Source organism: Colletotrichum navitas (genome assembly GCF_030913465.1).
Source record: "Colletotrichum navitas strain CBS 125086 chromosome Unknown LY79scaffold_23, whole genome shotgun sequence".
In the NCBI taxonomy this organism is placed as follows: Eukaryota; Fungi; Ascomycota; class Sordariomycetes; order Glomerellales; family Glomerellaceae; genus Colletotrichum; species Colletotrichum navitas.
The window spans coordinates 199667-223967 of NW_026850569.1; the positions used below are offsets into that span (position 1 = coordinate 199667).

The following is a 24301-nucleotide window of genomic DNA, read 5'->3' on the forward strand; positions in this document are numbered from 1 at the left end:
ACGTTATTATAGGTTCTCGAAGTAGCCGCATGTTGCGGGCTAAGAGGACGTGTCATGAGATGAGCCTTTTAACTGAACCCCCTCTTATTCTCACCTGACGCTGTGTGCCAAGCTCGGAATTAGTGATGCATCACTTGGCAGCGTCAGCGCCATCTGGATCTCGCAGTATAGTTCCGAAGGCAAGTGCAGTATGTACACTTGAGAGCGTCCCTAACAAGCGTATGTTGACGTATGATAACTCTTTCTGTGGCTCCCCTTGTCTCCTCCCAGTCCACTTCGCGGTCCAACATCATGAAGTTCGGTTAGGGCTCCGAATGGCCGGCGGGCCGTGGACTGGCGAGGATAGCAAGATGGTATGATCTCGGCGTTCTAATTGAGCAACAGGGAGGCGGATGACTTGGACTGAACGGTGAGCGATTTGAAGGAGATTAAGTTACGGCAAGTTGAGGAAAAGGAGGAAAGACGTCTTTCTAAGATGACATCGGCACTCTGCGTGCAGAATGGCAGGAAACCGTAGACGAAACATGCAAACCCCGCGCCCTTCTTGTCTTGATCGCAATATTCAGTTTCCTCCACCCCATCAACCATCATTGAGACTCGCGCCTTCATCCAATATGTTCTAGGCCCTCGCTCTTAACCCCAAGAACAAGAAGGAGCACATCCTGATACAAAGGGAAGACAAGACGCAGCACAGAAGACTCCAGAACAGTATTAGGGACGGAATTTCCCTCGATATCGAACTCCCTAGAAGGAATCAACTAACCCGGTCTCGCCGAGGCTTAGCAGTCCAGTACCAAACCCGCCCTCAGGCCAAATGATGGTCTAAACACCAACGCAGACGGCATAGCTGGGCCATAAGTTCTGGCAGTCAGACCCAAGCGCCGGGTTCCACTTGACAAAAGTCGCATAGTCGGGGATACCGTACTCCTGCTGAATGCCCCAGCACCCTTCCCCGGACTTGACGAGGGGATACTTCTTGCAGCTGGCCGTGATTCCCTCCTGCGTGGGCCCGGGCGGCTCGATCGGCTCTGACCCGCTGCCGGAAGACGCGGGCTCCTTAACGCAGTAAGCGTATGCGGGCCACAGGCCCGAGCAATTCCCGTTGAGCGTAGGGTTCCACTCGTAAACATCGGCGAGGTCGATGCCGTTGGCGTCAGCGATGGCCCAACACCCGTCCCCGGACGCTGCGATGTAGTACTTCAGGCACCTCTCGATGATGTCGGACTGCGTGGGACCGGGAGGCTCGACGGGCTCGGTGGGTGTGCCCGAGCCGGCCTTGCGAGGTTGGCGTAGAGACCCGCGTCGCAGCCGGACTCTTCGCCTATCCAAGTGTTCTAATTGGCCAGGTCGTTCGTAGTGATATTCTTGTCCTCGGAAATGTTCACGAACAGAAAGTTGTAGGCGTTGAAGCCGCTGACCTTCGTGAAGCAGGTGGAGTCCTCGACGGTGCCGGGTTCCGGGGTCTCTACGTTGAGGCAACCGCCGTTGGAAGTGTCAGGGGCAGCCATGTCTTATATTAGCATTTGATCACCAAAAGAAAAGAAAAAAGAAGACATGTCAGGAAGAATCTCACCACTCGTGTTGCCGTACGCTCCGCAGTATCGGGGGTTGGGCAGCAAAACATAAGGACTCACGCTCTTGGCTCGGGTTCCACTCGAGGAAACTATACATCGTGATCTTCTGCGCCCCGATAACGCGGGCATTGATGTTCTTGGTCAGCTGGGGCACGTCGCGCTGATGACTCTGGTCCTTTTGTATGGTAATGAAACCAACATCAGAGACTGCGGCTACTCAAAATGGGGCCTCGTAATCTACCGCACAACCTACGCCCCCGAGTCAACCCTGAAATGGGACCAGTTCAAAGCCCTCGTCCTCTCCAACCTTCGCAAGCGCATCACCGACTCCCCCGCCCCAGAGATCCTCCAAAACATGGACTTCATCTTCATCGATGACCATTCCCTGGACAACATCTCCATCGCCGACCTGCAGCGTCGTTTCCGGACCTGGGTCGAGTCCGAGAACATGGTCCCCTTCAAGCCAAGCCAGAGCGACCCGCGAGAAATAGTCTACGTGCCCCGCGGCGCTAGGTACGAGTTCTTCATCATGGCCGACGAGCTCGCTCTGCTCTCCCCCTGCGTCAAGCTAGTGCGTGGGCTTCCCGAGCCCGAGAACCCGGAAGAGATCGGGCGCGAGCACGCCAAGGTCCGGCACATTGCCGTCGAGACCGAGCTGTACAATGAGCTGGGCGATCCGAATGCCCCTTATACGGGGCGGTATATCGTATTACAGGCTTTTGCCTAGGCACCTGGTCGCCCAGGGCTATTGACCATGGTGGACATAACGCCCAAGTCGTCCGTCAGTTTTGAAACATAGCATTCGCTTTCATTGAGACGCATCACGTACCTCCAACCGCCTTGATAATATTGAGCCCCGGACATTCACACACCAAGTCCCACAGCCGTCAAGTTATCTCGTGAGCAGCAAGCAGAGGAACCGACTGATACTACTTTTCTTGAACATGTTTATTCCAAGGCATATCACCAGGCGTAAAGGACGTGCTCCGCTCTGAGCCCTGCTTCGTACGGGTGCTGTGGTTGACGCAGTAGTAGTTGCACGGAATGGTCCAAATAAACAACTGCGTTTTCTTCGTGCGTTGAGTATCGTCATGATGGGATTCCAAACCTGTCCTTCCTTACGTCTTCGTTGCACGGTGCCGAACTTACACACCGTATGTAGGACAATATATGAGCAAGATATCGTACCTTGATATGATTTTGACCAAAAGAAAGTTCTGTTAGCTGTTCGATTAGGATATTCTCCTTCCCCTAGTATTTTGCAGCTCTCGTGGTAATGTGGGCTGGGAATTTGAGTAACAAGTTGTCGGTTGTTGGTAATATCACAAGAAGTTGACTTGGTTGTAAGATCAAAGACATGCAGCCTAGTCTCTTGTCATATGTGCATGCATGATCAACCGCAATACTTGTAAAGGTAATTATATCACAAGATAACCTAGGCAACGCTATCGTGCATCAGACACAGTAGCCCTATATGATGAGGCTCATCCTATTCTTGATTGAAAAAGCAAGGGGGTTGGGTATCTGTCTATCTTCTTAACCAATATATGCAAAATGCATGAGAGTCTTTCGTTTGCGTCGTCAAAGTCTTATGCCGCGGAACTATCAGCCCAGTATCCAGATGCTTGGCCTATTCTGTCTGAGTGCAATCTTTGAAATGTCTTTAACTAGGAAAAGTCAGCACGAACATTCGCCGTTTTTGTGTTATCAGGGTCATGGCCTGAGACCTGTCACCTACAGTCTTTCCACGTCATCGGTTCTTTGGTTTCGTCCGCGGATTGCCGCCAGAGTCTAGCCATCCAACTGGTCACTAGCAGGTCCAATTCTTTGTCTTCCATCGCGGTCTTGATTTCCAGCTGAGGCATGTTGAGCAACTTCTTTTCCTTGTCTCGCTTGGGCAGCGTCTCGATTGCGATGACCTCGTCCTCCATGTTCTTCCAGTGGATCTCGTTCTCATGCTTCAACTGATGCACCACGCTATTGCCGGCCTTGAAGTGATTTTTGACCTTCCACCCGGCCACGCTGGGCATCAACTGCACTTCCTTGTATGTCCTCTTGGAATTCATCTTGCCTTGTATGACAACCACGTCGTTCAGCTGCATTTTGTAGCTGTCGAGTGCTCTTATAGGATCTTGTGTGAAGTCGTAGATGTGGTCTAGTCTCGTCCTGATCTTGTCGCTGCCGAGCGCTGGGCTGACTCTGTAGACAACTTTCTGAACCCCGTAGGTAAGCGACTTTGCATCCGTGACGATGTTGCTCAGTTCGTAGAGTGCGCGAGGCGGGGATGTGTTGGCAAAGATTGTTGTCTTGTCCAGAAAGAATGTTGGCGTCTCCCCGCAATTGAGTTGTCCTCTTGCCTCTGCAAGGGTATCGTCGTAGGTTGGGGGTTTTACGTCTTCGACGTCGAGCATTGACGAATTGGATGCCATGATTAACACAATGGGTTTTATACTGGTGGACGTGATTTCTCGAGCTGTCCAATGTTGTTGCGGACCAGCAGACAGTAAGACCCGTTGCGTGAAGTCGATAATGCAACGAAATGATATTAACTACAAATGTCATGGGCTTCAATGGTATATATTGTTAAGCGACCCCGCCAGAAAGCCAAGAAGTAAGTACCCTTACTTCGAAGCGCTTGCATCATTGCCGTCCATAGCCGTGGCAAATGCTTCGCCCGACCAGGCTGTTGTGGCAGCACAGCTTGCTAGGCATACAGCTTTCCACCCGACAACATTGGTTGTCATTTTTGAGTGTTGCAGCCTATTGGTCTATTGCTGCGGAGGATCTGCATCCCTGTCGTCTGCTTTCGCTATGGAAGCATTTTTGTGACGGTGAGCAAAGATACCATGGCACAGCCACCGGACACAGCAGTGTTAGGTGCCAATCGACGGCTGGGGTTAGTTTGTGTTCGGGCTACGCTAACTGCAGCAACATAGTCTGATTTGAATAGCACAAGGCGGGCCATGGTCCACATGGGAGCATATCTGCGGACAAGGCGCAAGCAGTTTCGCTTGCTAGGGCAGATCCGCAATGCTGTCGCCCTCAGATATCAAATAGCCCGGGTCTCTTCCATATAATCACATCCTCACGTGCTCTCATTAGTAATACGACGCGAATTAATATCAGTAACGTCCCATTTGAGGTAAGAAAACGAAGGAACAAGGGGAAGCGAATGGAGAGAACAGAAGCAAGATGTGTATAATCTCTATGTTGAATCGAATTTGATTCTGACACGATCTACGGATACCCTGGTATCCCTTCCTCACCCGCAAAAGCAGGGGCCACCTATAGTTCATGTGTCACGCAGGATATTGCCGACTGACACCGCTCTCTGGAACAACGTCGCTTATTAATCTGACCCTTGCTCCTGAATATAGATACTTGCAGCAGAATCTACTAAGCAAGGCAATATTTAAGGAACATAGATTATAGTACTATAGATAAAAGAAATAAGCTACTTTTAACTATATAAATTACCCCTTAAACATACTACTTAATAATAGTTATAAGCCTAGCTTTAACTTAATTTATAAGTAATAATAACCTTTACTATTATAAAGTAGTATACACTTAAAAATACTTTTCTTAAAACTAATACTTTTTTTTAACTTTATCTTATGCCTATAATACCTTTAGAAGTAATAATAAGTCTACTAACTAATACTTACTTTTATAGCCTTTTAACTATATATAAAGATTAGTTCTTATAGTATATAAAGCTTTACTTTTATACTACTTAATATAAAGTCTAGTAATTTATTAATCTAGATAGTAAAGAGGAGCTCCTAGAGTACTTAAGAGTACTTATACTAGCTAAATATATTATAAAGTAAAACACTAAACACTAAAGGTAATATAAAGCTAACCTTATAAGCTAGAATAACCTCTTAGTTAGCTAATAAGTAAGGTAGTAAGGCTAAGAGCTTATTTAGCTAGTAGTACTAATTATTAATAATAAAGTAATAAAGTAAAAATAAATTATTACTATAAGTAATTTATCTTTTACTAAGCTAAGGATATATAAATAGTAAAAAGTAAATAACCTATTATTAAGTTAAGTTAATACTATAGTTATAAAAGAGATTATAAAAAGTATATAGCTATAATTACTAAATAATAATATTAACTTTACTTTTTATATAACTATTTTAAAGATTAAATAATAATATACTTTTTTTTATAATATAATAAGTAATATAGCCTATAATAATTATAATAAGACTTTTATATATATTTTATTAATAAATAACTTATTTACTTAGCTTAAAGAATAGTGTACTACCTTAATAAAGGCTAAAGTATATAGTATTCCTAAGATCTAAGGTACTCTCCTAATTAAGACCTTCTTATATACTATTAAGTAGTAAATTACTTTTTTTTAGGTAAACAGTAAGCTAAATAACCTTATAAAGACTAAATAATATAGGGGATAATAAATAACCTTAAGAGAATATAGTAAGTTACTAAGTAATTTACTATAAATAATACTTATAAAATCCTATAAAGTAATAAAGGTATATATAACCTTTATAAAGAAAAGTAAACTATAAGATAAAAAGTAGTACTTTAAATACCTTTATAAAAGGTCTAACTACTTATAAAAACCTATTAACTATAGGTATATTAAGTATATACTCTTTAGTAAGTTAAGGATTATTTAGGTTAACCTAAGTAAGTAAGTAGTAAAGGCTATTATTATAAAGCTTTTAAAGCTAAAGTAGTTAAACCTTAGAGGTAAAGTATAAAAGAAGTAAAAAAAGGGGGATTTAACCTTCTTCTACCTATAAGGTACCTTTATTATAGTTACTATTAACCTTTACTTATTTAATAAGACCTTTACTATACTTTTTTTAACTTTTAGTATATTCTTAACTTTACTTATTAGCTTATATACTCTTAGTAAAAACACTATTCTTAATAACTATAGAGGCCTTTATATTATAAATAATAAGTTACTTCTTAAGCCTAGCTCTTATAAAATAAATATAAATAATTATTATATTAAATTAGGTATAATATTTTACTTTATAAAGAGATATAGTATATATATTATAAAGAACCTCCTTAATAGTATAAAAGGGCTAGGTATAAAGGATCTTAGACTAAAAAACGTAGCCTTTATTCCTAGATTTTATATTAATATTACCTTAGAAGGTCTAATTAAGAAGGCAAAGGTATAGTATTAGGAATATAACTATACTTTTTACTTTAGAATACCTAAAAAGAATATAACTATAAAGAAGCTAGTATATAAAGGTAACTTTATCTTCTTTAAATATAAACCTCTTTTTTTTTACCTTAGGCTATTATATAGCCTTGTTCTTTATAGCCTTACTTTACTAGTAAATATATAAGTGTTTATAACCTTATTTTACTTATTAATAAATATACTAGTAGACTATAGTAATAATGTCTACCTTTAGTACCTTTAGAGTAAGTATCTAGGGCCTAAAGTACTTATAATACTCTAGGTTAATACTTAGGGGGTAAAAATTAAAGGACTATCTTATATTAAATATAAGTATTTATTATAATATTAACTATCGCGGATAAATATTAGAGTTATTAGGTTAACCCTAATGACTTATCGCTAGTAAATCCTTGGATATTTAGCTATAGATTCTCTAAGGATTTATAGGCAATAAGTTAGTTATTTAACTAACTAACCTATAATAATTATCTTTCTTTTCTTTATATATAATAGAGAACTATAGTTACCTCTATTATTTATTAATTACTACTAATATATATAGTTAACTATATTAACTTATCCCTTAGTGTTACTAACACTAATTAGTAGTTAACTTTACTATTAACTATATAGGTTAACTTTACTATCTAAACTATAGATTAGTAAGGACTATAAGAAGAGGTAATTATTACTAGTTAATTATTTATATACCTAGAGTAAGCAAGTACTAAAAAACGCCTCTATAAATACCCTTACTATAATAGTTTATACTAATTACCTATTACAATAGGTTAATTAATAGATCTATAACTAGTCCCTTTAACTAGTAGAAACCCTATTAATTTATGTCTATTATATAAGCTTTATTACCTTTAGAGAAGCGCTCTTAACTATAAAAAACCCCTTACTTTATATACCTATAGCTAACTAGTAATTATTTACTATATCTTATTTATTATAAGCTCTTTAGCTTACTAACTTCTTTTTCTTATATATATACTTCTTTTACTAACTAATAGTATTAATAAGTTACTAATATAATAGCCTATTATTTCTCCTTCTTTTACTAACTAATAGTGTTAATAAGTAGCTAATATAATAGCCTATTGTTTTTCTTAAGTTATTTACCTACAAGAGTGTATTTTTTCTTAACTATCTATACTACTAGTAGTAATCCCTCTAATAAATATATACACCTTCTAGTCTACTAGAAGAAACACCTATGTTTAAGAGGTTATTAGGCTAATAGAGGGCAATAGTAAATAACACTACGCCTATAAGCAGAAGATCTAAGCTAAGATAAGTAAGTATAATAAGCTTATAAGTAAGTAAGGCTTATAAGCTACTACCTTATTACTTATAAGGTAATAAGAAGAGGTTTATAGTAAGTATAATATACTACTTAACATAAGGTAGTAAGTAGTAGTAATTAATAATATCTTTACTATACTTACTAACCTTACGTAGTATATCCTTCTATAGTAATAGGGAAAAGACTATATTAAGAAGTTACTAACTAACCTTATAAGTAAGTAATAAGCTTTTATACTTAATATTATTACTATATTTTATATTAGTAGTTATAAGTACTATAACTATATTAGTAGTAAATTACTTTACTACGCCTATAAGGATTTTAGTAAATAGTCTATAAATAACTTTAAGGTAATTAACTAGAAGGTCCTTATAAGCCTATATAACTTCCTTGTTAACTATAGCGTATAGGTTAACTATAGTAAACACCTATTAATTACTTAACGTGTGTTTAATACTCTACAACAGGAGGAAGGCACCTACTAGACTAATAAAATAATTACTATTATTAAAAGATTATCTTATAACTTTAAACTACACCTTAAAGACCTTTACTTTATTAAGAATATCTAAGGTTATAATATAATCCTATATAGTAAAAAACTAGCTAAAGTACACTTATTACTAGTAGTTACTTATTAGACCTCTTATAATAACCTAACCTTTACCTTACTACTGCCTTTATTAACGCTAAAACCTTATATAATAGCTAAAATCTATAGCCTATATATAATAACTACTATACTACTATAGGAGCTTTTATTAACTATAGTAACATTAATAGTAACGTTAGGACTAACGCTAAAGTAAATAAGCAACCTTATAAAGATATACTTTAATAACTAGGCTATAAAGTACACTAGTAGCTAATATAAGACTATTAACTTAAAATTACTATTATTTTATAACCTTTATGTCTAAGTAGGTATAATATAAGACTACTATAGAGCAGTAATTTAAGTAATACTCTAAGGTAAACTATAAGAGTATTATACCTTTACCCTTTACTAATAGGCAGGTAATTTTAATGCCCTAATAGTAAAGCTTAAAGAATAATTTAAAGGTAATAAGGTACACTTAGCCTATATTACTAAGCTTTATTATATATTATTTAACTTAATTACTTATAAAAACTATAGTAAGAATAAGCTTAAGATCCTTAAGTTACTTATTAAAAAGGTTACTAAACTAGTTAAGGTAACTACCTATAATAGCCTACCTAAGGATAATATATATATATAGTAAGTAGCACATTATAGTAAGTAGTACACATCTACCTACCTTTCTATCTTTTTAATAACTTAATTTAACTAGATTATACAAAATTAATTAAAAATATATATTACCTTATTCTTTATTAGTATCCTAAACTACTTTATAGGTTTATACGTTATATCTAGTCTTCCTGCAATTGCTATATTATTGTGCAAGTGGTTTACTACTCTCTGTATAACCCCCCTTTTAGGATATTTCCTTACCTCTAGCTTTAATAATGTCCTTTTCTCCTTATAGTGCCTCTACTTTAGCTATATTAAGTGATCCTCTAAGACGTAGTTAGGTCTTTTTAGCCCTCTAGCGCTTACTAAGTACCTTTATCCCTGTACAAAGTTAATAGTTCTCTGCCTTAACAATAGTAAGTTAATGTACTAACTTACTAATACCCTTTAACTATAAGTTAATTACCTTGTACATTAGTGTTAGTAAACTTCCTTAATAGTCCCTAATCCTTTTTTTTAATAAGGCAGAGCTTTATACACCTTTAATTACTGTTGTTAGTGTCTTTAGGTCCTATAAGCCTAAGCTAGTTAGACGTAAGTTAACTAGTGTTAGTGTCTTTAGCTTAAAATCTAGGCAAAAAATAATAACTTTAGGATTAAAAGGTACAAGACTAGCCTATTAAAAACCTACTTATATATTTATTTTACTTATTAAAGCAAAGAATACTACTTTAAAGGCAGAAAAAAAGTTGTCCTTAGTAATATATATAATTTATATCTATATTATTTTCTTAATTTCCTTGCTATATAAGTACTTTAAAGGGCTAAAATAGCTAATATTAAGAGGCTAAAGCTTATATAATAAATAGGGAGGTATATATAAAGTAATAATACCTTCTTCTTTATAGTAGTTATTAAATTTAGTTAATTTATAGCTATTATAGTTATCTAGGATTAGAAGGTAATAAGTACCCTTTGTATAAGACTTTATATACTAATTAAAGTGCTTTAGCTAATCTAGGCTAATCTTGTTTATAGTTTATCTGTTTTTACTTAGGTAAATATACTATATAGCTAGAAATTTACTATTAAGGTACTATAATAAAAGGTAATATTTACCTTTTATAATAATATATAGAGGTATTACCTAGCTATCTATATATATACCCTAAATAATAGAAACCTATTTATAATTACTAGGCTGCTTTATATAAGGCTTTTTATGTTAGTTAGAAGTTATAATAACCTTTGTATACAATAGTATTCTTATTAGGAACCTAGTCTTATTAAAATTATAGATATTATAATCCTGTATCTTATACTTTATAATTATATTTTACATAAGTGTAAATTAGCCTTATATAATTATAAAATCCTTAGCTAAGGCCCTCTAATAGTTAATCTAATGTTAAAATTACATTTTTAATTAGGGTTATTGTTGTATAAAGTTCTCTGCCTATTAGGGTCTAATATATATCCTGTTATATATATTAAGGAGTTAATTAGCTATATTTTGTATGTCTTTTTATTACAAAGGAAATCCTTAATTAATTAAGTTAATAACCCTTTTAAGAATTACCTTCTCTTTAAATATAGTTATCTTTATTAATTTTAAATATGTCTTAGCTTATATGACTTTTCCAGCGCGTTAATAACAAAGTATAGTTTTAGGTACATTGTAGATAAAGGCTGCCTTTTATATAAATAGATTTTAGTCTTTTTAGATAGCTATAATTGCAAGGATGATTTGGCTTTCTTGAGAAGAGGATTCCATTGTTATACATAGAGAAAGGTTAATATAAGGATAAAGCTAGTAGAAATAAGGTGGATATATGCTACTTACTATAATACGCCACTTACTATACATGTACATTAAAGATTATTATATATACTTTATTACCTGTTGTTATAGTATACCTAAGTGTACTATAGCTCTCCTTAACCTACTAGCTATATTCTATAGCCTCTATATATAACTATATAATAGAGTAGTAAATACTTTACTTTACTATAAGCTACTTATATAATACCTTATAGATAAATCTACTACAGAGGATAAGTAATTTTAGGTTAACTATAAGTATAATAGTAGCTATAATAATTACACTAATCTATAGTAAATACAAGGTTCTTTATAAAGTAACTACTATAGTAAAAACTAGTGTAGTAATAAATTAACTAAGAAGTACTTTATCTATAGTAAGCCTAGTTATTAGTTAACTAAGTACACTAAAGAAGAGTAGTAATCCTTATTTAACTAGTATAAAAGTACCTACTTTATATAAGCTTTACTAGCTACCTTTAACTACTTTCTTTTTAACTATAAAGGTTATAATATAAGTTATCTTTAAGAAAAAGTAATAGTAAAGAATAACCTACTAGTAATAATAATAACTATATAAATATAGTGTTCTTTATATCTACTACCTTCTTTATATAACTGTTAATTAATAGCCTAACTATGTTCTCTAAGTTATATAACTAGGTAACTACCTATGCGCTTACTTATAAGAACCTACTAGAGAAGCTATTACTTAGTAAGACTATAAAAACTAATAAGATATTTATACTTAATAAGCGCTATTTAGTAGTAACTTTTTATAGCATTATACTTAACACTAGTATAGCTAAGAAATTAACTACTAGCTATAAGTAATACTTTACCCTCTAGTGTTACTTAGGCAAAAAGATACCTATAAATACTGCCTAAGTAAGTAAAGTAAGTATTTACTTTAGTAGTAGTAACTACTTTAAATCCCTAGGGGTAATTAATATACCTATACTACTTAGTAACCTTGTTTTTTATATAATAACTACTAATACCTTATTTCTCTTTTACTTAAGGGATATAGACTATTATAGTATAAAATTTAATAACCTTGCTAACTAGCTAATCTAAGGTAATAATATTATACCTATTATTTACTAATTTAGCTACCTATAGATACTTCTATAACTACTAGAGAGGAGTATTACTAGGTAACACCTAATAGACAGTAAATTATACTAAATCTACTAGTAATTTAGCTACCTATCTATTTAGTAACTTTATAAGTTACTTAAATACACTAGAGAAAACACCTCCCTCTTGTTAATTAAAGCTATTAATAAGTACTACTACTACTACTAATTATACTCTAAAGCCCCTAGTTACTTTAAATTTACACTATATAATAATAATAAGTTTAACTATAAGATCTTTATTAATATAATATACCTTAATAGTAATAAACTAGTACTTTATATAGTTAATATAGTAACAGTGTTTAATATAGTAAGATTCTTATAATCTATTACTATAGAGTATATATAGAAGGCACTATAAATATACTAGATTAACGTATATCTTAGCCTACCTAATTAGATAATAATAGACACTAGCTAAATTTTTACTTTAGTAAGTTTAAATATACTACCTATAAGTTATCTATTAAAGTAAAAAAAGTACTTATTAAAGCCTATTATAGTATTAGTAAAGTTAAGTACTATTATATACCCTTTTACTACACCTATAAGATTATTTATAAAGAAATTAGTACTAAACCTAAAGTTGCCCTTTAACTTACTATTAAAATAATTAATAATACTACTAGCCTAGATAGCCTTATCCTAACTCTCCTTGTTTTTAGTATATACCCCTAAATAACTAATAAGTTACTACCTACTACAACTACTGTATAGTATACTAAAGTAATTAAGAAAGTAATAGCTATAGTGCACTAAATCTATATAAAGCAATAGCTTTATAAAGCACTAGCTATATATAATAGCCTAGATTTAACTAATACTATTACCTTACCCCTTTAATCCCTTGTCTATATATAGCGCAAGAAATATAGCTAGTAGGGCCTATTTTACCTTATTACTAATAATAGTACTACTTACACTATTAATTTACCCTATAGCCTATATAACTTTAGGATTACTATAGTAAAACCCTACTACACAGAGGAAGGTTAACTAGACCTTTCTACGCTAGATAAGTATACTAACTACTCTACGTAAGCAGAAGATAGTCCTATGTATACTACATAAGCGCAAAAAGACCCTATAGAGATACCTAACGCTAAAGAAGAAGTATATAATACTATTATTATTAATAATAAACTACTATAAAGACACTATAGTTACCTATAAAAGAACCTAATACCTATATTCTTTATAAAAATACACCTTACTATAACTATAGTATTCTTAACTACAAAGGAAGAGGTAGACTATATATTTACTATTAAGCTATATAAAAAAGGGATTATTACTACGCCTAGTAAACCTTTTAAAGAATCTAATAAGGCAGAAGTAAAAGCCTTTATTAACTATAGTGTATTTTATATTATCACCTATAATAAGAAATCCTACAGTAACACCTACGTATTTAAATTATATATAGTCTATAAAGTAAAAGGTAAAAATAAGTAGCCTTATAAGAAATTATAGCTTATTATCTAAGGCTATATAGATAATAGTAAAGAAATAATTTTTATATAGTTGCCTACTATCTAGTAAATAGCCTAGTAATTAATCTTTACTTTTGCCTCTTTACTGCTTTAATATAGATTTCTCCTCTAGTTATATAATATTACCTAGGTATATACCTAATTAGTAATACTACTAAATTATATTATTCTTGCCTACTTACTTACGTAGATTTACTATCTTTATTTAATAAATATAATAATAATAGTAACTAAGCTATTATATAGTATTATAGAGGTAAAAACCTACTAGTAGGTAATATATAACTACTATTATAAAGAGAATCTCTAGATAGATTTATTAACCTTTAACCTTTACCTATTAATATTATTACCTAATAATAGTAACTTTAGATTAATTAGTATATAAATAGATAATATAATTAGCCTTATAAACAGTAAATTCTCTGCCTATAAAGAGAAGAAGCTTAAGAAGGCTACTTTTATAGTAAAACCTAAGCAGTTACTTATAGCTAATAACTTTATTACCTTTAATAGTAGTATATTATCTATTACTACTAATAGTAAGCTTACCTTTTACTAAAAAGGCTAAGGCAAAAAGCTTTAACTTATTAATAAAAAATTACCTACTGCTTAGTAAGATTATATCTAGTAATACACCTATAGCGTATATATTACTTTTATTTATTAACCTAAAGCTTACTTTAACTATTTAGTTATTACTTAACACTAATTACCTATAGTAGAGGAGATTAAAGCTTTAAACTACTAAATTAAATAGTAAATTAATAACCTTAACTATAGCCTATAATTCTTACTAATTAACCTTATAACTACTAAGCTCTTTATATTTATTAATAGCTTATTTATAAATAACTACAACTTTACCTTTTAACTTAGCTTTATTATAGTCCTTACTAATAAATAAATTATTAAGTAACCTACTATTAACAGCAAAAGCTTTAAATTAACTAGTAATATTGTCTACTTTAGTTTAATAAAGTACAAAAGAGTTATATATAGTATATTTACCTCTAAGGTCTATAGGATAGTTACTAGCGCTAATATTGCCTATATAATTAGTACTACTCTTGTAATAATTACTAACTACCTTAAGCTACTATAAATACCTATAATACTCTACACTAACTTATACTTGCTTTATAAGTACCTTATAAAGCTTAGTACTATAAAAGAGAAGTAACTTATAATAAATATTATAGCCCTTTACTAGTTATATAAACACTACAAGATTTTTAAGATATAGTAGATTTACAGTAGTAATAACCTAGTAAATAAATTTATAAAGTTATTACTAAATAATATATTAAAGAAGCTAGTTAGTAATAGGCAGTTAGAGATATAGATAAATAAATAAGTTTCTTATATATAATAGACTATATAAGCAAAAAGTATTAAATATTTTTTAGCTTCTTATTTTTATTATATTTTTTAGCTATTCTTTTAGATATAAATAATAGGGGATTTTTAGTACTATAGAAAGTTACTAGTGTTATAATATTAACTATTACAAATAAATATTAAAGTTATTAAGTTAACCCTAATAACTTATTACTAGTAAATCCTTAGATATTTAGCTATAGATTCTCTAAGGATTTATAGGCAATAAGTTAGTTATTTAACTAACTAACCTATAATAATTATCCTTCTTTTCTTTACGTATAATAAAGAACTACAGTTACCTCTATTATTTATTAATTACTACTAATATATATAGTTAACTATATTAACCTATCCCTTGGTGTTACTAACAGTATTATACTATTGCCTATATAAGTAAAGTAATTTTAAAGTAAGCCTCTAAAGACTACTTAATTTATCTATATTATTATATCTCTTAGGATCTCTTTAACTTTTTAACTAGATTTAATTACTTAAAGTAGCTTATATACTTAAGAGATAAGTATATTACTTAGCTTTTTAAAGTTATACTTCTTAAAAAGACCTATAATAATATATTCTTAGTTATCTATAGATTTATTACTTAAGTTACCTAGTAGTAAGAGGTTAATATTTATAAAATCTACTAAAATAAAGATATATTAGTTATTAGTATTAAAAGAGATATAGAGTATAAAAGGTAAATAGTAGAGCTTAGGATAAATATAAAGCTCTTTTTACTAAATATAAAAGAGCCTATAGGCAGTAGAGAGAAAGTAAAGTAAAAGATTATTACTTATATAGTAAAGATACTTTTGTTCTCTAGACTACCCTATAAACTATAGCTAGAGGTAGCGCTTATAGTAATCTATATATATAATATAAGCCTTCTCTAATATTATAACTAGACTTTACCTATTAAGAAAAAAAAGGCTTAGTTTAAATAGTACTTTTACTAGTAGGCACTAGTGTATATAGTAGTATTATAGTATAACCTTTGTTTTTACTAAGAATAAATATATATATATAGATATTAAGCTTATTTATTAATAAGTAACTATAAGAAAAGTATTAAAAAAAATAATTTAAAGTTAAATTATAAGTATATATTAGATACTTAGTAAACTATATATAAAATATATATAACCTTTATAAGATTTAAGTACTCTTGCTATATAAGGTAATTATTATATATAATATATACTTTAATATAATAAAGTTCTTCTAAAGTAAAGATAAGAAAAGTAATATAATAGTAAAGTTAAAAGTAAGAAGTATAGTTAAAATTATTAAAGATAAAGACTATAAGTAAAATATAATAATAAATATACTTAGGTTAATAAAAGTAATAATAATAGTATTTAAAATAATAGTTACTATAATATAGAATAATAATCCTTTATTAAGTAATACTAAAGTAATTACTTAAGATATTAAGTAATATAACTAAAGTATTACTATAAGAGAAAAAAAAGAGGTATAGACTCCTAAGATAACACTAGGCCCTAGTAATTTAAATACTAAGATAGCCTTATTCTTTAAAATTAGTTAACTAGGTATAATACTTAATAATAGTTAAGTAGTAAGATTATATAATAAGGCTAAGCACTATAGTATAAGAGGGATTATAACCTTATATAAAGAAGGTCTTTTAACCTTTATACTACTAAATAATAATTAGTATTTTAAAATAGTAAAAGATATATAGATTAATATATAGCTATATAATTAACCTAATAGTCTAAGCTAAGAGAAGTAAAGCTAAGAAATAAAAATAAGCTAATAATAAAGACACCTTTTAGTATATATAGGTATAGTTAACTTTAGTATACTAAAGTGTAGACTAGGAGTAAGACACCTACTAGTAGCCTCTAAGGGGGTATTCTTTTTGTCCCTTAGTTAAAAGAAAAGACTAAGCCTTAAAAGCTTCTTTATAACCTTCTTAAATAATTAATAAAAAGTAAAAGCTAAAGTAAATAATAAGTACTATATACTATATACTATAGTAAATATAGTAATATATAAGCTAATAACTTATTATATACTATAAATATTAAATAAAAAGTAATATTATTATAATAATCTTATAAGACTACTATAGACACTAAAGAAGCTAATTAAGATACCTCTAGACCTTTATTAACTACTATAATAAGTAATAGATTATAAAATTATAGAACTAAAGTATCTTAAAGCGTTTAAGGTAATTAATAAGTAAGATTTACTACTAAAAATAAGGCTTCTCTTATTAAAGTAAGTGTAAATATATAAGTAAGATTTAAAAGAATATTTTAACTATAGTAAGGTATAAGTTATTATAAGGGGGATATATAAGAAAAAGACCTCCTTCTTTAAATATATATAGTAACCTTTATAGTGTAAACCTTTTATATAGTAATAGCTATTACTATATAATTTAACCTTAAAGTTAGGTAACTTAATATAGTTAATATATTTCTTAATACTAAAAAAGACCTATTAAAAAAGCTAATATACTATAAACTACTACTAGGTTATTAGTAAAAAAGAAAAGTAGTGTTTATTATATAGGCCTTATATAGGTTATATAATATACCTCTTTTTAGTTTAAGGAGTTTATAAAGACACTAAAAAGCCTAGGGCTACTATTATTAAAGGAAGACCTTTATTTCTTTATTTCTAAGGAGTATACTATATATATACTTTTTATATTAATAATATTCTTATTATATACCTAAAAGAGAGCAAGAAGGTAAAAAAGTAATTATTATAAGGCTAAAAAAGGTATATAAAATAAAAGACTTTAGAAAAATAAAGTAGTATTTAGGTATTTATATTATATATAATAGACCTAACTAGAAGATATTTCTTTACTATAACTAATATATTTATAATATAGTAGTAAAGTTTAAATATATAGATAGGATTTCTTCTATAACACTACTACTAATAATAGACTTTTTCTAAAACAAAGGGACAGTAATATTAGTAAAGGTAAAGCTATTTTAAGAGATAGTTAGATTAATCTTATATACTACTATAATAATCTAGCTAAATATAGTATTTACTTACTTACTTCTCTCTAGGTACCTAATAAACCTAAGTGTACACTATATTTAAGTAGTAAAGTAGTATATTTAATACCTTTTTTATACCTTATACCTATTAATATACTTTAGTATTTTAAGGGGTATATAACTTCTCTATATAAGTAATACTTCTTTTACTAATAATATAATTACTTATTAGTTATTCTAGAGGTATATTATATATTTCTTTAGTAGGCTAATTTATTAGAAGGTAACTTACTAAGTAATAGTTATAATATTAATAACTAAAGCTAAGCTTTTTACTTTTAACTATATAACTAAAGAGCTTATTACCTTAAAATACCTCTTTTATAATATTTACCTTAAATTAAAAGACAATATATAAGTAGTATAATATAATAACTAGTAAATAATTTACTTAATTATAAGAGAAAAAAAAGATTATAATATAACTTTACTATATTAATATTTAGAATATATAGCTATAAGAGGTCTATATAAAAAGTAAAGTTAATATTATATATTTATTAATAAATAAGATACTAGTAAATAGACTTACTAAGAATCTCTTATAAGCTAAATTTAAGCACTTTAGAGTACTTTTTAACTTATAAGATATATAGTATATAGTAAAGTAAAAAGAAATAAAGACCTAATTAATAAATAATAAGAAAAGTAAAAGTAAAAACTTCTCTAAAATTAAATAATAGCCTAAGGCTAAAGGGCCTAAGCTAAAGTAAAAATTAAAAAATAGCCTATAGGCTAAGAAGCCTAATATTCTAAAAAGATAAAAATAGCCTAAGGGCTAAAAAGCCTATTATTAATAGAGAAAGGCATCTATATAGTTATTTAAGAGATAATAAAATATAAAGTAAGTTTTCTATAAAAGAGGAAGCTTACTAATAAAGCTATTAAGGTTAGCCTATATATAAGTAGTACTAAAAGTATAGCTATAATATATATAAAGACTAATAAAGAGACTAGAGGAATACTTAGGGGTAATAGCCTTTATAAAGAGATCCTTAAGGCTACTTACTTTATTATACTTCTTTTTTTCTTTTTTCTCTTACTTTTTCTCTTCCTCTTTATCTTTATCTTTCTCTTTATCCTTATTAGAGAAGATAGTTATAGGTAAAGTAGCCTTTTTCTTCTTTAAGGTTTAAGGTAAAACTACCTATATATATAACTATATAGCTATAATTACCTAAAATAAAGATATATAAGTAAAAGTAACTATTATATAAATAAAAAGTAACTTACCTTATATAAGGCTTTTTACTACTTAAAGTATATAGAAGGGTATTAGCTAGGCTAATAACCTTAGAGGTAAATAGTATATATATATACTAATATATAATATATTAGTAATATTTAAGGCTAAGACCTAAAAGACACTTACTATTAGATTAACTTATAAGTATACTCCTTAAGTAACACTTATAAAGGCTAACAACAGTAGGTCTTCTTACTATACTTTCTTAGTACTCTAGTGCCTTTATAAAGGTATTATTATTACTACCTAAATCTTTTTTAACCTTAGGAGATAGTAGTAGGCTCTCTTTATTATTAGTATAAAAGTAAAAAAATATTTACTTTACTATTACTTTATTATCTATAAAATAAGTTAGTAATTAAAAAATAACTAGGTAATAATAAGTAGTAATATACTAGTTAAAGGTAAATCTAGGCCTAAGTTACTTAGCTTTTTTTAACTAAAGTTAAGAAGGCTAGTCTTTAAAAAGACTACTTATTATTACTTTTAAAAAGCTATACTTATTCTTTAGTACTAAAATTAATTAACTAGTAATAAGATAAGATAATACTTATAAGACTTATCTATAGAGGGTTCTTACTCTTCTATAGACCTACTAAAGGTCTTTTTTTTCTCCTTAAGAGAAGATAAGGTACACTTATAGTAACTATAGTAGTTATATAGCAGTAAGACTACTATAGCCTTAGGGCCTATAGTAGCTATAAAAGTATATATATAAGCTTTATTAAAGGTAATAGTTTTATAAAATATCTAAAAAAAAAAAAGTATTAGTAATTAAGTAAAGTAGTATAGTAATATAAAAAGATAATAAGTTAGTAATTAATTATAATAAAAATAATAATATAACTTATAATTATTATTATAGTTATTAAAAAAAAAGTAACTATAAATTTAGCCTTAAGGTAATATTTACTAGTGTATAAGCTAGCCTTATAGTAAGTAGCCTTACTAATAAGAATACCTAATACTAGTAGCCTATAATTATATAATAACTAGCCTTTTTACACTAAAAGAACTATTTTTCCTTTATATCTAGGCGTACAGTGACCTACGCTAACGCCTAAGGGGGTATATCACATAGGATATTACTAACTAACACTGCTCTCTAGAATAATATTACTTATTAATCTAACCTTTGCTCCTGAATATGGATACTTGCGGCAGAATCCACTAAGCAAGGCAATATTTAAGGAACATGGATTATAGTACTATAGATAGAAGAAACAAGCCACTTTTAACTACATGAATTGCCCCCTAAACGCACTACTTAATGATATCATGACGAACGATAACACACAGCAACATAGAATCTATTACTGTAAATCCAATAACCTATCCCGCACTACTCTAAAGACTCTTTTTGAATTATCTTGGGCATCAGCTTCACATACCCCAAAAGAATATCATTGTTCAGAGAACCTTGCCACGACATGCTTCGACCGGCCAACCAACTGCGCCTGGCAACCAAGTTCCCCGCTCCAGCTGCCAAGACGTCCGCAGTTGCAGCACATCTGACCACCCAATCATCGTCATCAAAGACCGGAAACACACAAAAAGCCACACGCGATCAGACGCAAGCCACATCGGCCGAAGACAGCGCTGAAACCGTACAGATGGAGAAGAGGGAGAAGAAGACAATCGCGGAGCTGGACGAGGAATTGCGATTGAAGCTGGAGGGTATGTCAGGAGAGGGCGGCGCGGCAGGTGTCGAGTACGAGAATGGGAGGGCCGAAGGACTGAAAAGAGGGGTGAAGTCGAACATGTTTAGAGTTATCTGAGCCAGGCAAGATGTTTTCTAAGGTTTGGAGCGCAAACGAAGGATGTTGGCCTGCTTTTCCCACGGACAACACTACCAAGAAGTCACATCTCCAAACGGATGGCACCAAGCCGCCTATCAAGCTTGTACGTCTGGAACCCGGCTGCTTATTGCATCTCACGGCGACGGTTTTCTTATTTAAACACTAGCACCTTCTCACCACGCGGTTTGCAAACGCCGGATCGATATGCCATGCTGGATTGTATGATTGCGCGCCATTGAAGGTTAGATATTAATAGGCGGTTGGCCGTAACTAGGTTTAATGACTACGCGTGCCGCTGAGTTTAATAAGCTGAGGTTAATATGCCGAGGGTCAACACAAAGTCAAATTGCGCACTAGCCCCCCCAGACCGCACTCTGCAACAAGGTATAAATGCCTATCTACTTCTCTTACTTACCATCATCTAGCCATCATAAAATAAACCAAAGGTGGTGACAGGAAGGAAGCAATATGGACCCCGAATCGCTACGTCAAAGGTCTGCGTTGCGGCTTTCAGCGCTGCGAAGCCAGATAGCATCACCAACGTTAACGAGCAATACGATAGCACTGAATCGTCTCCAAAACCCGGACCAAGATGGCTATCCTGCCAAAGTTCCTATCATATATTATCCACTCGAGACGCAGAAAGCGTTTCATCACAACAGAAGGCGCATAAAGAACAAGAAGTACGCCAAGTATTTCAATCAAGACCTGTACATCTATGCCGACATCCCGCAGTACATGCGGCAGCAGATGCCGCCGGATGGTGTGTTGCCAATCAAAGACTGCCGTCGCTTACTCGAACCTGGCTATCACCGACACGAGAACGGCTGGCGTGCCCTCCCGGACGGGACCGCGTACGTCACGTCGCGAACGCGATTCCCGGGCTCGACTGGAGACATGGTCCGCTGGTGGTTTTGGTGGCACAGCGTCGAGCCGGAGCGCTACGCCCTGTGGTTTCCATACGACCATCTGAGCGTCCACTCGAACTACGCACACCGCCTGCACCGCGACGACCTGTCTCACACGCAAAAGTGGCTGGGCTCCACGCATCGCGTAACGGAGTTCATCGGCGCGACCAAGATGACCGTTAGGATCCATTTCGTCGACCCTGCTCACTACGGCTTGCCGTGGGCCGATCTCAAGGAGGCTGGCTATGAGGCGGCTGTTTGTGCGGAGCTTTGGGACGGTTTGGTGGCCAATCTGAAGATTGGTGACTTTTTGCATCTCTGGCGGAAGACTGAGGACGGTCTTGAATTACGAAGTCGGTATTGGCTTGGTGGAGGCGTCCATTACAAACTGTTCGGCATGAAGGTTGGGATCGACTACCTCGCAGGAGCGCTAGGAATCAAACATCGCATGGCAGGGGAAAATGTTGCCTACGAACACTTCATACACGACCAGACCGAGTTTACTAACTTGGCTTCCTTCTTACCGGATCTTTACGCCGATCACCTGGCCGGAAAGCTTTGACATTGTATCGTTTAGGGAGCAATCAGCTGCGTACCGTATCTATCCCTTGAAACAAATCTGTTACTAATGATTGGTTCATTGAAGACATTGTGAGGAGCGACTGGGTGCGCTAATTATCGTCCTATATTGTACTCTTGATGCCGAGTAGTGTCCATTTCTACTGCGCATCTCGAAGGGGATGACAGATCTGTTACGATGATATTGTGCTGGGGGTTTGAACTGATGATAGCTTGAGGCAATGAAACGTCCGCGGCCATGTAGAAGGAATGTGTAAATCTCTTCCAAGGTTGAACCGCATCTTCACATTAGTATATGCCCCGAGTCTGAAGTATTTGATGCCAGCAAGCTATACGTAACTAGTGGTACAATTATTCGCCCTTCACCCAACCCTCCTTCTCATTTTGCTCTTTGCTTCTCTGGCTCCATTCAGGCGGCTCGTCGATGCCCTCTTCCTCTTCCTCGTCACCCTGTTCTTTGGTTTTATGGACCGTGGTGGGCTTATGCTCGGCCGGCGAGTACACTGTATATAGAATCAATGGAGTCGGACCTTTGTTCAAGAACTGATGCTTGGTTCCGGCAGGGACAATAACCATATCACCAGCCTTGACCTCTTGCTCCTTGCCGCCGACTTGCGCCAGACCTTTGCCGGAGGTAAACGTTAGGATTTGGTCAACAGTATGGATCTAGTGTTTTGTTAGCATTCAGATTCTATCTACGCAGACCACAGCATGCCCACCTCCTCGCCAATGTCACCACCAACTGGGACCGTCATAAGAACCAGTTGAGAATATAGACCGGTCCAAAGGACCCGACGGAACTCGCCGGACTCGGACGGCAGAGCTGTGGTCATATCAGGAAAGTACTGCATCTCCTTTTTGGGAGGATCGCTTGAGGAAATAGGGAATTTGGACATTGTGGCCGTCGCAGAGAAGCTCCTGGTTTGTACTTGTGCTGAGGTGATACGACGGCCTAGCGAAGTCCAGTAGACGCTGCTGATTGTGCGAAAGAACTTCTGGGTCAACATGGATTCTATTGTACTGGATCGAATAATACAAGATGGAACGATCTTTCCAAGGGTATAGTCTGGTGTATATAAAGATGCTAGCTCTGGTGTGACGTGACGGTATAGCGACGATGTTATGACCTGTTAATAATGAATACGTCATCGATCAATCAGGCCATGTCACCTTTCAAACTACTCAGCCCATTGGACCCTCGGAGACATGATACATATCATGAGTATTAATTAAAACTTTGAAGAACTGCCGGTTATTCATCAGAATTGAACGAGAAAAAGAATTACCAATGCTTGAGAGTGGTCCGTTTTGGAGCAGCAGGCGATGCAACATCACTTGATCTGTTGATGGTGAGTAGAAAATGCTAAATTTCGAAGAAACATGGACTCTTTCTCTGCGCTAGGTGATGTGAGATCCAAGCTTGAGCTGAATAACAAGAGACATAACCCCACGCTTCTGATGGAACTTCCTGGTACATTAACACCTTTGAATTTCTTCCACGTAATAGATGTAAAATCCCCCAATGAAGCATATTATCAGTCAACTTCGTCCAAGACTACGGCCTCTCATTAACTGAGACA

The 24301-nt window shown here is 32.9% G+C and overlaps 7 protein-coding genes across 7 annotated transcripts; 3 read left to right on the forward strand and 4 right to left on the reverse strand.

Moving 5' to 3' along the window:
- Positions 1-822: 822 nt before the first annotated feature.
- On the reverse strand, positions 823-1218 carry LY79DRAFT_513645 (uncharacterized protein; the record flags this gene model as incomplete). Its single annotated transcript, XM_060554517.1, has 1 exon — positions 823-1218. A coding segment is annotated over one exon (396 nt), but the record flags the coding sequence as incomplete, so codon positions are not given.
- Positions 1219-1231: 13 nt separating this feature from the next.
- Positions 1232-1542, reverse strand: LY79DRAFT_550978 (uncharacterized protein). Its single transcript, XM_060557601.1, has one exon. It carries the CDS (start codon positions 1506-1508, stop codon positions 1335-1337), a length of 174 nt encoding a protein of 57 aa, XP_060415073.1. The 5' UTR covers positions 1509-1542; the 3' UTR covers positions 1232-1334.
- A 195-nt stretch (positions 1543-1737) lies between these two features.
- Positions 1738-2326, forward strand: LY79DRAFT_684942 (uncharacterized protein; the record flags this gene model as incomplete). The annotated part of the gene is given in 2 exon segments (XM_060564638.1): positions 1738-2273; positions 2290-2326. The coding sequence occupies 2 exon segments, from the start codon at positions 1738-1740 to the stop codon at positions 2324-2326; spliced, it is 573 nt and encodes a 190-aa protein (XP_060415074.1).
- Positions 2327-2917: 591 nt separating this feature from the next.
- Positions 2918-4163, reverse strand: LY79DRAFT_550979 (uncharacterized protein). Its single transcript, XM_060557602.1, has 2 exons — positions 3313-4163; positions 2918-3241 (listed from the first exon to the last, which is right to left on the reverse strand). Exons 1-2 carry the CDS (start codon positions 4001-4003, stop codon positions 3180-3182), a joined length of 753 nt encoding a protein of 250 aa, XP_060415075.1. The 5' UTR covers positions 4004-4163; the 3' UTR covers positions 2918-3179.
- Positions 4164-20660: 16497 nt separating this feature from the next.
- On the forward strand, positions 20661-21607 carry LY79DRAFT_550982 (uncharacterized protein). Its single transcript, XM_060557603.1, has one exon. The coding sequence runs from the start codon at positions 20866-20868 to the stop codon at positions 21211-21213; it is 348 nt and encodes a 115-aa protein (XP_060415076.1). The 5' UTR covers positions 20661-20865; the 3' UTR covers positions 21214-21607.
- Positions 21608-21687: 80 nt separating this feature from the next.
- LY79DRAFT_550983 (PhlG protein) lies at positions 21688-22731 on the forward strand. The gene has a single exon (XM_060557604.1). It carries the CDS (start codon positions 21703-21705, stop codon positions 22702-22704), a length of 1002 nt encoding a protein of 333 aa, XP_060415077.1. The 5' UTR covers positions 21688-21702; the 3' UTR covers positions 22705-22731.
- Positions 22732-23072: 341 nt separating this feature from the next.
- On the reverse strand, positions 23073-23617 carry LY79DRAFT_669034 (cupin domain-containing protein; the record flags this gene model as incomplete). The annotated part of the gene is made up of 2 exons (XM_060563591.1): positions 23073-23387; positions 23441-23617. The coding sequence occupies 2 exons, from the start codon at positions 23615-23617 to the stop codon at positions 23073-23075; spliced, it is 492 nt and encodes a 163-aa protein (XP_060415078.1).
- Positions 23618-24301: the final 684 nt, after the last annotated feature.